The following is a 14358-nucleotide window of genomic DNA, read 5'->3' on the forward strand; positions in this document are numbered from 1 at the left end:
ATACACCATCATCATTCCGGTGAGTAAAGGCTAGTGTTAATGCTAAAATACTCTTCAGACATGGTAACAATCACATGATTTGCCAAGCAAACCCAGTCTGAATACATAGCAATAACTTAAAAACCTATATAACATGTTCATGGTGGACAACAATAATAGCAGCAGCAGCCATTAATTAAAAAGATCCAAAGGAGGAAAACAATAAACCTGACCACCATTGGCATTGACCCTAAAGGAGATTATCAACTCAGGCTCTCAGAATAATTCCTTAACTGATGAATGTTCTAACTTCTAGAAAGCAACTATGGTGTTGCCACACTTCAGTTTAGAACAAGCTGTTTTAGCTGGCTTCATTGTCAAAGAAATTGCTGAGCCTCTGTCAGATGGAAGCTGTAGCCACAATTCAGCAATCAGTACAAGTGGGTCGTTAGATCAGACCGGATGAATTGATATCTCCTCGAAACCTATTGCACAGCAAAGGTCTTGTTAATTAAAGATTCCTCTGGCTGCTCTTCTGAACATGTCATTCACCTGTAGAAAGAAAGGAGTAGGTCAGTGGCATCTCTCTCTCTCTCTCTCTCTCTAGTTTCTTTAAAAGTTATCTCAAAATATCTGGATCATAAAATGAAGAGGCATTTAATAAAAGACTTGACAATCTACCTGTTTGCAAGAGAGGCCTATCTTCTCCAAATCAGAGAGCTGTAATCATCATTAATTTATATTTTCAGCACCAGCTTCAAGTCATGCGTTTCCATCTAACTTTTAAGGGTTTAGATTAGCTTACTGATTTCAAAGGTCTGGGTGTGTGCTCCCGCAGCTCGAGGATGTATTCCGCTCTTTTTTGACCAATACCCTGGTGATAGAGTATCCAGAATTAGCCTTTGCATATGATGAATTGGTTCTTCTTGATATATGATTAACAAACATCTCTTATTACCTTTAACTGCATAAGCTCCTCCCTGAGTTTGTAGAAAGCAGGAGAATTTCATACCAAGTCAGTTAACAATTTCGAATATGGTATACCATTAATGCACACAAAAACAAAATTAATCCTTCATTCCCCACTTCAAAAAGTTACTTTTTGAATGCAAACATATGCTAGAAGTTTAATATACAAAATAATTACAGAACAATATTCAACTTGACATTTGTAATAATCCTTAATAAGCAGGAGAATTTCATACCAAGTCAGTTAACAATTTCGAATATGGTATACCATTAATGCACACAAAAACAAAATTAATCCTTCATTCCCCACTTCAAAAAGTTACTTTTTGAATGCAAACATATCCTAGAAGTTTAATATACAAAATAATTACAGAACAATATTCAACTTGACATTTGTAATAAGACAGCATATAGCATGTTAAGGAAAAATACTACAGCATATCTGAGTTGTACATGTGTCAAACTTGAATGTTGTTTTACAGTTTGAGGTCCTTCCTGAATGATAAGAACATGATAACATGCTCATTGAAACTCGAGAGAAAACAATTTTCTTCATTTCCAAAACAAATAGTATAAACATCACTACAATCTGTAATTCGTGGCAAAACTTTTTCGTTGGCACTCGAGAGATCTCCATGATCCAAAGTATAATGACCTCATACCAGAGTTTAATAATTTCAATAATGTAGACTAACAAGCTTAAGAGAGAATTAGCACCATCAGTTGAACTGTAGATGCTTACATAAAGTTCTTGATTTCCACCAAGACTCTGTATCTACCAAAATCACTCCATTATCTGGTAATTAATGTTCTGCTCAAATATGTATTATCACATCTGTGTTCAAATCATACTGGATGGAAGGGATATTCTAACATGTTCCATTTCATTATTCATTTCTTTCTTTCTCTTCAATCTTGCTTTAAGGCGTAGGTTAAACAGAATGTAAACACAAAGGAGAAACAGAATATGAGAGAAGAAAATTCACCAGAAATCGACGATAAATAAGATACAGAAGATAGAATAGAAGATATGGAAAATAGATACAATTTCCAAGCTTCCCAACATCACTATCATGGATGCTCTCAAATCTGCTAAAGATAAACAAATATAATCATCACTTGTTGTTGTCTTTTGCTTTTCTGCTATTTATATCTTTCACCTGATTGATGGGCTTAAGTTGAATGAACCCATTCTAACATTATAGGTTGATTTTGTCCCTGTGAACCTAGGATTCCTAATCCCTCATAGTCACCCAAACATAGAGAAGAAAGTAACAGACCCAATCTTGCTTTGACTGATTAATGGATTCAACAAGTTCCAGATCAAAAACCATCAGTAACATTGAAACCCAATAATACTTCAATAATTACTTAATATTTTCACCAAGGAAGTTAATCTCCAAAAACATTTGCAAGCATTTTAGTCCAAACTTTTGATACGAACCAACCTCCTCTTACAAAATCCATATTATATTTTCCTAAAGGAAAAAAAAGTCTATGCTATTTAGGTCATATTATAACTTTTCCAGAAATATAATAGATATCTTTAAATTTCATATTAATCACATTATGCAGTTCTTAATTCCTTTTATCATGCTTCTACATAATCACCACTAAACTCTATACTAAACAGGAACTAGCAACTTTCATGGTCGAAGAATATAATACCACAAACAATTCGTCGATCAGAAATTACTTCAGAATGCAGATAGAAGGAAGCATGCAATGACAAATTTGCAAGAACTTTCCAGATGATGTAATCACATTGGGAGAGCAAAACTTACTTGCTAGCAATATTCAAGAATGCAAGATATTCTTGAAGAAGAGACTCCTGTGAATAGAAATGGCCTCATCAGTAACATAAAACGTGACTGCCAACTAAAGGATGCAATTAAGTATCTAGGCAAACCTTCAAGTTAGAGCTCAGTGCATTGAATTTGTCAAGAGGGGTGCCAAAAATTCCAACTTCATCCTTCTCACAAGCTGATTTTGGAGTTTTTGGGTCTAACAAAATGAGACAAACACGATCATCGGATGATAGATGCTTGACTGGTCCTATGTTGGATGAAATTGGAGACAGAACTTTTCTAGGAGAATTCTGCAATTCTCTGATCCTTTCAGTGGTTGCTGGTGATCCCACATTATTTATAGAAGGAAGATGTAAATTCTCCTCGTTAAAAGGGGTTCCTGCACAAATAATGACATAAAAAACAACAACCTAGATCTAAGTTCCTCATTACAAACTAATAAATTTATATGACGTTACTGAATTTGACAGAACTAGATGATACCAGGTAGATCGAATGTCCTGAAAAACTTAGCATCATTGGTACTCTTCTCTCTCTTATCATCATTGGCTCCATTGAGGGACAATGGTACAGCCTACAAAAGAGTTTCACAATGAAATTTTAAATTTATATGTTGTCTCTAACAAGACTTAAGATTTAAAACTTTACCTTAGATGGCTCTAACCGTTCGCCGTCATCTTGAGTTGCCATATATGTGTCAGAGTTCTCATATGCGTGAAGCGATGAACAATAATTTAGCAGACCATCATCATGTTCTTTAGAATAGCTAGCTCCGCATGAGTGTAAATTCTATTAAAAAATTCAGGAAAGAAATGATCATAATTCAAGGTACACCAAGGGAGAATTTACATTCACATATGATACACATTTCCATTTTTTTTTTCAAGTAAGAATGTATAACGACAAACCTCAGATGTCTTTTCTTGATCCCTGTCGAGCAAAGCATGTGTACAACCTTGACAGATCTCATCCTTTAAAACGCATGAAGAGCTGTCAAGCCTGATGTCATGCTGGACTACTTCATCTACTTCAAATGGACCTATTTTCTGGTTAAGAAACATATATATCAAATATAACATAAAAAGGAAAAACTGAAGTCTGAAGCGCATGAAGCATACTTCATAAGGGACCAAACTTACTTGCTTCAAGAGTGATGCATCATTTGCAGCAAGAACACTTGAAAATATGTTTCTCTGATGCAAAAATGAATGTAAATTAGTGAGAGCATTCATGTCTGTGAATAATGCGTCATCTGGTTGATGATGAGCATATACTTTCTTGGTAGTTGAAATAGGAGCCCCTGAATCAAATAGCTTCCTGTGAACAACACACCAAGTAAAACAAGACATACTGTAAGCAAATAGAGAGCATAAGAAAAGAAACTAGTAGGTAGATAAAAAGACTGAAAGAGAGACTGACCTATCAGTAGTCTTTACTTTCGCCGAAGACCGAACTGATCCTGGTTGCTTTAGATAGCGAATAGAGGTTGGAGTTTTGCCCAAAAACGGAGAACAAGAGCCATTCATTCTTTGAATTCTCTTGTTCTTGCCTTTAGATTCAAGCCAGGCTCGAAGCTTTGCCTCCATATCAACTTTCACCTTTGGAGTCTCCTTTTTGTTGGCAGAACCCACATAGTTTACAATCTGGCGAGAGCGAGCAGCCAAGCTGACGGTGTGGACAGCTTCTTGGTACGACGCCGGATTCTGCACCAAAAGATCCAGTAAAGCTTCAAGTGCACGTTGAAACAAAGCCATCAAAAAAGAATTCTAGCATAATATCTAAAATTCCTACGAGACAAGCGATCATCAGAGCATGACTCGTCCCTCCCAGTGAATCCTGCAGTATCCTTGTCAATTTGCTGTCTCGGTAGGGAATCCGTGGCTCGTTGTTGTTGAGAGCATATATGACGTTCGATAGAGCAAATAAAGACTGATTAATCTTTGCACTCTCTTGTAGGCGGATTCCTTCATTGCAGGTTCTTCTGTTATCTTCATTACCTATAGAAGATTTAAAACGAAAATGTAAACAATAAAAATGCCGCTTGAGCATTAATTTCAGTAATCTAAAAAAATGGAAACAAAAGGCTCTCAAGAAGGCAAATACCTGCCAAATCTATGAGATTAAGCTTCCCCTTAACAGCACCGTTCGTAACAGCGATGGCAAGCACTGCATGGCTTCTGCTAGAAACATCATTAAGACCTGTGTGTGCTACTTTTCTCCTTTGGACACCGGTAGAAAAGACATCACAGAACTCATCCATCGAGTGCACGGGGGCCTTAAAATCATCGAAAAAAAGTAAGAACAAGAAAATTAATCAATTTTCAACTCAAAAAAAGGTGGACGGCTAGCTACGCGGCTGGCTGGAAGACCTTACCCAAGAAAGTCCCTTCATTTGAAGCCTTCCCTCCTTGTCATCGAGAGTCATGATCTCCTTCGCCTTAGGCTCTAACAAATCATAACACCGTTCCATGTAAATTTCATAGTACGCGATCTCCACGGAGCCTTGTGCGTTCTTGCACGAAGAGAGAATGGTTGACATGGCCAAGGGAATTAGGCCGGGTTCGTCCTTCGTCCCCTGCTTCGTCAACCAATCGAGTCATCATACCTCTAATAGAGAACAGAAGTGGAGAATGTCGTGGTATCAGGACTCGTATTTCTCGAATCAACTCACCTCCATTGTGTAGGTCTTTCCACTTCCTGTTGCCCCATAAGCAAAGACAGTAGCATGTAATCCTTGAAAGATTCCCGGGATCACAGTACTGACCTCCCTCTGGAAGATATGACCCACGCGGTCCTCTTGCCCAAAGAATGAATCTAAATTGTAGCACTCGTTTCGGCTGCATGCGGAGATCAAGATCAGAACTGGCAACCCCAGAACAAAGGAAAATGTAATTAACTTGCAAACTCTACAATTGAACAGGGGTGTCACCTTGTCCATTGGTCTTTGATGTGAACGGTGACTTCCTTACCGATACGATTATCCAGGTCGAGCAGAGTGATGCATGGGATCGGGCTCTTCTCCTTGGACGTGATCTCCGAAGGAAGAAAAGGACGCACTCGCAGCACAACTCTGACTTGGGATGAGAACGTATTTGACGAGACGTGTCCCATGGAAGATTGCGAATTTGCTGCTGGATTTGCCATCGCATAGAGAGATCTAGAGGAAGAAGAGAAGCAGGGAGAACCAGAGGTGCGGGAGAAGGGGGCCGGGGTCGCAGGGTGGTTGACCGTTGGATCTTGAGGACCGTTGGCGGAGAGCGGTTTGAATTTGAACTAGGTCACGGTCTGGTGGACCGCGTGTCAGAATAGGGGCGAAGGGCAGGCAGGGGATACCACAGAGCGGGCAAAACGGGAAACTCGTGAAGTCGTAAAATGGATAAGGCCACGTAGAGGGTTTCGCATCGGTTGCGGTACGCCGAGCTAAATTTAAATTTCGAACTTCAAATTCTCACCGCAGAAAAAGGTAAAAGCTAGTGGATGGATCCGTCAGCTTTAATACAAGCACCATCAAATCTAGGGGTGGTTCTATATACACCCCCCAGACACCCCCCAAAAATTAAAAAAAAATTAAATACTCTCTACACCCCCCCCCATTTGCTAAGGACACCCCTAAAAAATTAAAAATTCCTAAATTACCCCCCACCCTCCCCACCCCCTCACCTAAATTGCTCTCTACACCCCCCAAACCCCCCCCACCCCGCTCTTCCCCTCCAAAACACCTCGCCAACGCCCAAAACCCCCCCGTTCCCCCTTCTCCCTCTCGTCGCCGGCATTCTCCCGATCTCCGACCACCTCGCCGGCTTCTCCCGGAACCACCTCGCCGGCTTCTCCCGAAATTTTTTTTTTTCACGGTTCGTGCTCCGTTCGGCACTGGATCGCCGAACAAAAGGCTTCTGTTCGGCTGAACAGTGCCGGACAGAAGCCTTCTGTTCGGCACTGTGCAGCCGAACAGATCTGTTCGGTTGAGGGTTGCCGAACAGAAGGCTTCTGTTCGGCACTGTTCAGCCGAACAGAAGCCTTTTGTTCGGCGATCCAGTGCCGAACGGAGCACGAACCGTGAAAAAAAAAAATTTCGGGAGAAGCCGGCGAGGTGGTTCCGGAAGAAGCCGGCGAGGTGGTCGGAGATCGGGAGAATGCCGGCGACGAGAGGGAGAAGGGGGAACGGGGGAGGAGGGGTTTAAGGGGGGTTTGAGGGGTGTTTTTTTTTTTCTTTTCAAAACGAAACGGAGGAGGAGGAAGGGGGTGTATGAGAAAATTTCAAGGGCAATATGGTAATTACACTAAAGGTTAGTTTGGGTATTTTCTTTTTGGTTTTTGGGGGGTGTCCTGAGCAATAGGGGGGGTGTATATAGAACTACCCCAAATCTAGGCTCCATCTGCTTTACGTAATTTGTTTATGTAATCAATGGAGGGAATCAAACAGTGTTTGGTCCCTTGATATTCTCTGTCTGAAATGTATTTAATAATCTTAAAATTGGATAATTTATTAATCTTAAGTCAAAAGGAAATGACAAATTCTCGGATATGCAAATACAAGCATGCAACCGATTATGATTTCTCATTAATCATCTCGCCGCCTTTTTAACAAAACAGAATAATTCAAGTATAATGGTAGAATATACATGAATCGAATTCATGAGATAGCTATTGGCTCTGGGGGCTGCATGACACCTATAGAGTTCGGTTTAGCATTTCTTAGGTTAAAATTTCAGATTTGTTAAAATTGATATATATATATATATATATATATTTTTGATATAAAATTAGGAGGAAGAAAATATGCTGGGCTAAAATCTAACTCTTTTAATACCAACTCTTAAAGAACTAGTTTGTACCCTTATGTAATGGTTGATGAAAGAAGTTCCACGAAAACATAGTTTAAGTTGAACCATCTTTACCTGCAAGAGAAAGCATTTTATAGTACAAACTATATGTTTTTAAGAATTTATGAAGCTCGTAATGACAACAGTGTCAGCATATGCCCATGAAAATCATCTATATAGCCAACTTTAGTTCTATAAAACTACATGTGATCTGTTTCCCCATGAATTATACAAGAAATAAACATAAAAATACTAACTAGTTTGGCATGTACATTCAGAAGGAGAGAAAAAAAATGATATCATATCAATTAATTGTCTTAGTGGTAAGTGAATTTGAGTTTTAATTTAAGATTTTGACATGTAGGTCAGGGGTTCAAACTTGGTGGCACAATTGAATTGCATGTGCTTTGCTCTACTTTGATTAATTTTTTGATTTGTAGTCGAAATATCAAACCTCGAAAAAGGATTTTCTTTATAAAGATGTAAAATATCATAAACTGGATAAAGGTTTGTCTTGTCTAAGATAGAGATAACATATATGTGTATGGGGAAGAGAAGGCTTGGTCGGTAATCTCTATCCAATCGATTCGTTGGATTTGTGGATCGAAATCATGACCCACGGAGGCTTTGAGAATTTTCAAACTATCAGCTCTCGAACTGATGCCAGCCCTTCATGGATATCAAATTGCTTAGTGCAGCAACTTCATGCAATAGAGGGACCCACCATGAGACCATAAAATAGTTGCATGAAGAACACTAGCCATTTTGCTTATTTTGTTGATGGAGTCCCAACAATATATGACTATATAAAAAATATAGCTAGCAAATAATTTGACACCACAATCAATCTCAGTTATTAAGGCATGTTTGGTTGGAAGGAGTTGGACTCTGGTATGGAAAATGAATGACTCCCGTTCCAACAGTTTGGTTGGGAGAAATTTCATTTCCATTTCAATTCCAGAAAAGAACGGAAATACTCTGATTTTTCTAAACTTACTCCCTACTCTTCCATAATATTCATATTCTATTCTGATTTCTATTCCAATCACGAACCAAACACATTAAGGAATATAGCCGTTCCAATTCCTATTCCAATCTATTCCTATTTCGATCGCGAACTAAAATTACTGCATAATTGGTGCTTAGTAATGAATTTATATATGTGGAAGTAATTAACTAGAAGAAATACATAATCTGGAATTGGCATAGTTCCTGCTTTTGAGTGTAAAAAAACACTCTAGATAAAATATGCTCACTAGATAAGAAAAGAATGATGAGATAAACATGGAATAGAAATCTCAACAATTTGCTTGTGCAATGATTCGTTTCCCACCCCTATATGCACCTTTCTTGATCTTCAACTAAATTGACAAGAAAATATCGGCAAAATTACAACATCGTAATTTATTGGGTTTTTTGTGTTCTATCCCCACACTAATAAGAAATTTAATAGCAGCAGTAGCAAATTTTGGCAAGCTCAATGACTATATTTATAACGTTTATAATTCAACTCTGAGGATTTTGATAGCACAAACAATTTTCTATATCACTTACAAGACTAAATTTATATGGGACATTAGAACTTGGCTCTTGCTTTTAGAGTGTAAATTACATTGGCTTCATTCAGAAACATATTAAAAGATAAAGAGAGCAATTCAACAAAGTTCCCTAGCCCGACTCATTTGCAGCCCTAGAGATCTATGCCCAGAGGTGGGTTGGATTCAAGTTTTACTAAACCCAGACATGTACCCATTGATGTTCCTGGTCTAAATTTTGTTCCATACATGGTCTATAGAAGGGATCGGGTCAGGCTTGAGTTCGAACAATAAAAGTGTATATCAAGTTTGGATAGATGTGCTACCGCGTCAAGTCGGGTTCGAATTTTATTCTAGTCTGACCTATTTGTGGCTCTAGACATATGCTTAGATGCGCTACCGAGTCAAGTCCGGTTCGAATTTTACTAAACCCGAACCTATACGCATTGATGTTCCTAGACTAAGTTTTATTCCATACGTGGTCCATTGAAGGGACCAGCTCAAGTTCGAGCTCGAACAATAGAAGTGTTTATGGGGTCCAGATAAGATAGAGATCGGGTCAGGTTTAGAAACCCATAGGATGTAATTACAACTTGAAAAGTTAATTAAGCTAATCAATAAATTTGTACAAAAAAAAACAAGCGAAACAATTCATGCTTTAAAAAGTTTATTAGTGAAATATCCAATGTATACAACAAAATTAATTCATGAACAACAAGCTCTCAATAGTTTTACTATAATAACAATAGAGCAAAAATAAAAAAGATATATGTTATTCATAGTCAAGTATTAATATCCAAATATGGTCTAACACGTCGTTATCTTTTTTATCTTTCCAACTAAAATATATATATATATAACTAATATTATATATAATAAATCACATAATTTATGTAGGATTGGGTTATGACGGGTTTGGGGCAAGCAAGGCTAGAAATGGGTCCGGGTTACCCAAAATCCAACCTAACCTAGTTAGACCTAGCCCAACCTGTTCTTGAAGACTTGTGGGTCGGGTCATATTCAAATATTAGACCTATTCCATAGTCCGGGTTGGGTATGGATTTCACAAATTTTGACATAATCTGATCCAACCCCATATGAATTGACCCAAAAAAAGTATTTCGAGCCATTTCTTCTTTTACCATATTAAGAGAAAAGTGCCCGAATTAATCTCACTACATTAAAAAAGATCGTTGTTGATGTTATTAACTACTTGAAGTAGATTGTCAGGAAACAAATAAAGATGCAAAATTAGACTGGACTCGATTTGGACTGGATTTGACTCGAACCCGAATAATACATGACCATTTTGGAATGGATCCGAGTCGTACACGATGATGATCTGATCTGAACGGTCTTCCGCGTAGGACCAACTCGAACCCAGACGATGATCTATTGTATTATTGAATTGGATCTACAGATCTAATGACTAATATCAAAACTTGTATATGAAACTGGGTCGAGGCCAAGAGTGTCTCAGTTTAACCCGACCCGTTTACAGCCCCAAGTCGAGTATCGGATGTGTCGGTTGGAGTCACGGCCTTTCTGCGCGCCTCTGAACGAAGGGCTTGACTAGGGTTTTAGTCGTCTGGAGCTCGCAGCCTCCGTCGCCCCAGGACCGTAGAACCCCGGAAAGGTAGAGGGCGAACGAGGAGGACAAGATGGACAAGAGCATGCTGGGAGATCTGGACTCGCTTCCCGAGGAGGACAAGATCAGGATGTCCGCCATGATCGACCAGCTCCAGATCCGCGACAGGTCTTAACCTCCTCCATCGATTCCCCTTTCCTCTTCGGTTATTTTCTCCATCTTTCACTATATCGCTTAATCCTTTGAAATGTTTGATAAATGACATCCTATAGTGATCACTGAAGCGTAGAGAGACGTCTTCTCATGCGATTCATCTTTTCTTGGTGTCATCATTTGCATCGATTTTACTTTTTGGTTATCCCCTCGCGCAATTTATTGAGCAGAATAAACGCATTTTTGAAAACGAAAATAGAAGGGATGCGTTTGCTTTGGCTTGGTTTGTTAGAGTAGGACCAAAAGATTGAATTTTCGTTCTAGTTAGAGTGGTTTCTGACACAAAAAAGGATAAGTAGAGTGGGTTTAAGAGATTGAATTTTTGGTTGTCTCTTTTTAGTCTCAAAGGTAGGCAAGTGACATTCAAGGATAAGAAGTCCACTCGCAAGCTGATCTTTTGGTGTCAGCACTTAGCACAATGTGAATGTCAAAATTTTATAGCAGTTATCTATTAGGAATTCTAGTCATGGAGAGAGAGAGTATTATTCTTGAAAAATGAATCAAACATTATGTAGCAGATGAGATAATTTGCAGTTCCCATTTTGAAAAAGCAAGGGGTGTGGGAATTACAATAATTAGTGCAAAATTTAGCTCATAGGCCATATTAGAAAGAAGTTTGTGGTGCTCAACTTGCATGTATTAATTCTGCTGTGACTATAAGAGCTTTACTTTTGAGCTTTTTGTTCGCGGTATTGGTGACTTTCAAATGTATCCTCTTGGAACTTCTATGACTTTCTTCGTCGACTCTCTTGTTATGTAAAGTTTGTATGTAAGTTTGTGTCTTGTGTAACAGCTTCTAGAGTTCAATATTACACTCTTTAATTTCAACAATCAAAATAACAATTTATTCATGGAAGTCAACTACAAACAATATTTTTCATGTGTTTAGTTAGTTTCAAGAAAAAACTCATATAATTGCCACCTAAAAATTACAATGAAAAGTTTTTGTATTTCCTAGAACCTGAAAGGCATTTGCAAGGAAACTCATGGGAAAGGAAAAAGAAGATGTAGGTATTCCAAATGGAGTATAAAAAGTGAGTTTTCTCTAAGCGCTTGGTTCACTATAATCAAATACTGATTCTTAGATTTTTTTTTTCTTCTTTTGTGTGTGTGTGTGTGTGGTTGGTCTATTGGTACCCTTAACTCTTAAGATAGATTTTTACGGATAGGTTTTTAGGTTTTTGATGTCTTTTTGTGAAGTGAGAGTTAAGTTCTAATCATTTGACCTCGCAATTTGACCTCAAGAGGTTGAAGTGAAATTTTTTAAAAAGTTTTGAGGGTATCAGAAGGGTAAATATGCTCAAACTTTAATTGCATATTTCAGAGATGATGTATGCAAAAAAAAGGGAACATATCAGAGAGATATATATGTATACATATACATACACATATACATACATGCATACACATATACATACATACATATATATATGTTATATTACCTTTTGTATTTCTCACTACTCTTGCAGTTAATCTTGCAAGAAAGTCTGTCCGCAGGCAATTGATTTATCATCTAAGCAAATAGGATTGATTTTACTTGGTTCACTTCTTAAGGTCCATTCATGATATGATTGTTTCAATGATTTTCCGGTAACCAGGGCATATACTGAAGAAAGGTATGATTTTCTATTAGGCTATACATGGTTATGTAGTTGTTGTTCAGGCATTCAATGTAGATTGCCTACTTTAAATTCAGGGATAACTAGGTTTAGAGGTAGTGTTCTTTCTTGGAAGATGTGGATAAACTTGGACAGTGCACTATGGCATGTCCAACACAGAGGGGCTCACTTGTAAATAATTGAAAGTTAATTTTCGTACTGGGGGTCTGTTTGGGAAATCAGCAAGATTGGGTTAGATTTTCCATTGGATCATGGATTACACAGCCTATTTAATAGATAAGGCCCATATCAACCAAATTCCTCTCTAGCCCAAATCATGTGGGAAAAAAGATCTATAGAGGTCCTTTCTTCTTGCTGTCCAACAAGCCCATAATTGGAATTTGGATGAGAACTAAGGCGGGCTTTTAGAGAAAAATGGGCCGGGCAAGCTAACACACCCGATTCCTATAGCAAATCCAACCCAATCCTGTTTGATTTCCTAAACAACCCTTGGAGGTGCTGTTATAGTTTCGTTGAACTATGTTACAACTCTAATATCGTATTGACTAGCTAGGCATATGGATTGTTTTAGTCAATGGTATCTGTATAATGTACTTACTCTTCTGCTCTTCCACCTGGAATTATCATTCTTAATATTACATTTTTGTTTAGCATGGTACAATTTCAAGTTCATTTTGACAAGGTGGGAACACAAGTTGGCTTGCTTTTCCTTGGGGCTGCTTGTCAGTCCACCTGGTCCTGTCTTCCCAAATAGAAACTCGAGGATGTTATATGGTAGAGCCATTTGCATAAGAATTTATACTCGGTCAGTGCCCATCAAGAATAAACATAAGTTGGTTCCTAAGTATGGATGGCCAACCACTTGGTGACATGGGCTGTTTCCCACATGTTGCGTAACTAGCATCTGATAATGCTGCTTAACTGCATGGTCACCAAGTTAAATAACTTGAACGACACCTCTAAGAGATTGGTAGTTTGAGACCTTTTTCAAGTGTACACAGTGACTATCTTTTTATCACTGCTAGTTAGATGACAAAATAGGCTGTTAGCCTGTTTCTAGTTGGATCTTACTTATTGTTATACTATCTTGCAGTTTAAGAATGTATAATTCGCTGGTAGAGAGATGCTTCTCTGATTGTGTGGACAACTTTCGGCGCAAGTCTCTTGATAAGCAGGAAGAGACATGTGTCCGACGATGCGCAGAGAAGTTCTTGAAGCACTCTATGAGGGTTGGAATGAGATTTGCAGAGCTCAACCAGGGTGCTGCCACACAGGATTAGTCCCCATGCAAATTCAAAAGAACCAAGTCACTGATTCAGTGATTATTTTTTTTGGAGAAATCACTTTGGTTCTAATATGGTGCTCTTTTTTCTGTAGCAGATTTATTTCTCAGCTCAGTGGTTGTACCCTTGCTGAAAGGGGGATGAAGGAATTTTTATTTGTCTTGGTGGAGATTTGAGTGTTAAAAAACTTGCAACAAGTTTTTGTTTTGGCAGTTGTCTAACATCGTTATTTTTGTATTCAGCACCAATAGCATTTCTAAACTGTTTGTTATCAACAGGTGCAGCGAATAATATGAACTATTATCTATTATATGCCCTCGTGTCGCGCTTTTAGTTGTATGCGTTGACGGCTGAGCGCCGGGAACAATTGTTGTGAGAGGGTTCTTTGTAAAAAAAATTCCCTTCAGAGAAAAAAAACGTATATAACAGCATAGCAAGAACCAACCTTTACAAGCCGATTCAAGAGGAATATATACATTAAAATCTTATTTAAAAACAAAAGATCTGGTATTGAATATGCTCCTGTAAAGTTCATTCCTTG

The 14358-nt window shown here is 38.2% G+C and overlaps 2 protein-coding genes across 2 annotated transcripts; one reads left to right on the top strand and one right to left on the bottom strand.

The window, feature by feature from the left end:
• Positions 1-20: 20 nt before the first annotated feature.
• Positions 21-6004, bottom strand: LOC103716493 (kinesin-like protein KIN-10C). Its single transcript, XM_008804519.3, has 16 exons — positions 5686-6004; positions 5428-5593; positions 5131-5331; positions 4860-5031; positions 4548-4753; positions 4176-4459; positions 3896-4073; positions 3665-3802; positions 3405-3545; positions 3240-3330; positions 2858-3135; positions 2733-2779; positions 938-959; positions 785-853; positions 661-699; positions 21-531 (listed from the first exon to the last, which is right to left on the bottom strand). Exons 1-16 carry the CDS (start codon positions 5898-5900, stop codon positions 487-489), a joined length of 2292 nt encoding a protein of 763 aa, XP_008802741.2. The 5' UTR covers positions 5901-6004; the 3' UTR covers positions 21-486.
• Positions 6005-10607: 4603 nt separating this feature from the next.
• LOC103716492 (mitochondrial import inner membrane translocase subunit Tim9) lies at positions 10608-14127 on the top strand. The gene is made up of 2 exons (XM_008804518.3): positions 10608-10870; positions 13628-14127. The coding sequence occupies exons 1-2, from the start codon at positions 10776-10778 to the stop codon at positions 13812-13814; spliced, it is 282 nt and encodes a 93-aa protein (XP_008802740.1). The 5' UTR covers positions 10608-10775; the 3' UTR covers positions 13815-14127.
• The last annotated feature ends 231 nt before the right edge of the window (positions 14128-14358 follow it).

Source organism: Phoenix dactylifera, chromosome 3 (assembly GCF_009389715.1).
Source record: "Phoenix dactylifera cultivar Barhee BC4 chromosome 3, palm_55x_up_171113_PBpolish2nd_filt_p, whole genome shotgun sequence".
Taxonomy (NCBI): Eukaryota; Viridiplantae; Streptophyta; class Magnoliopsida; order Arecales; family Arecaceae; genus Phoenix; species Phoenix dactylifera.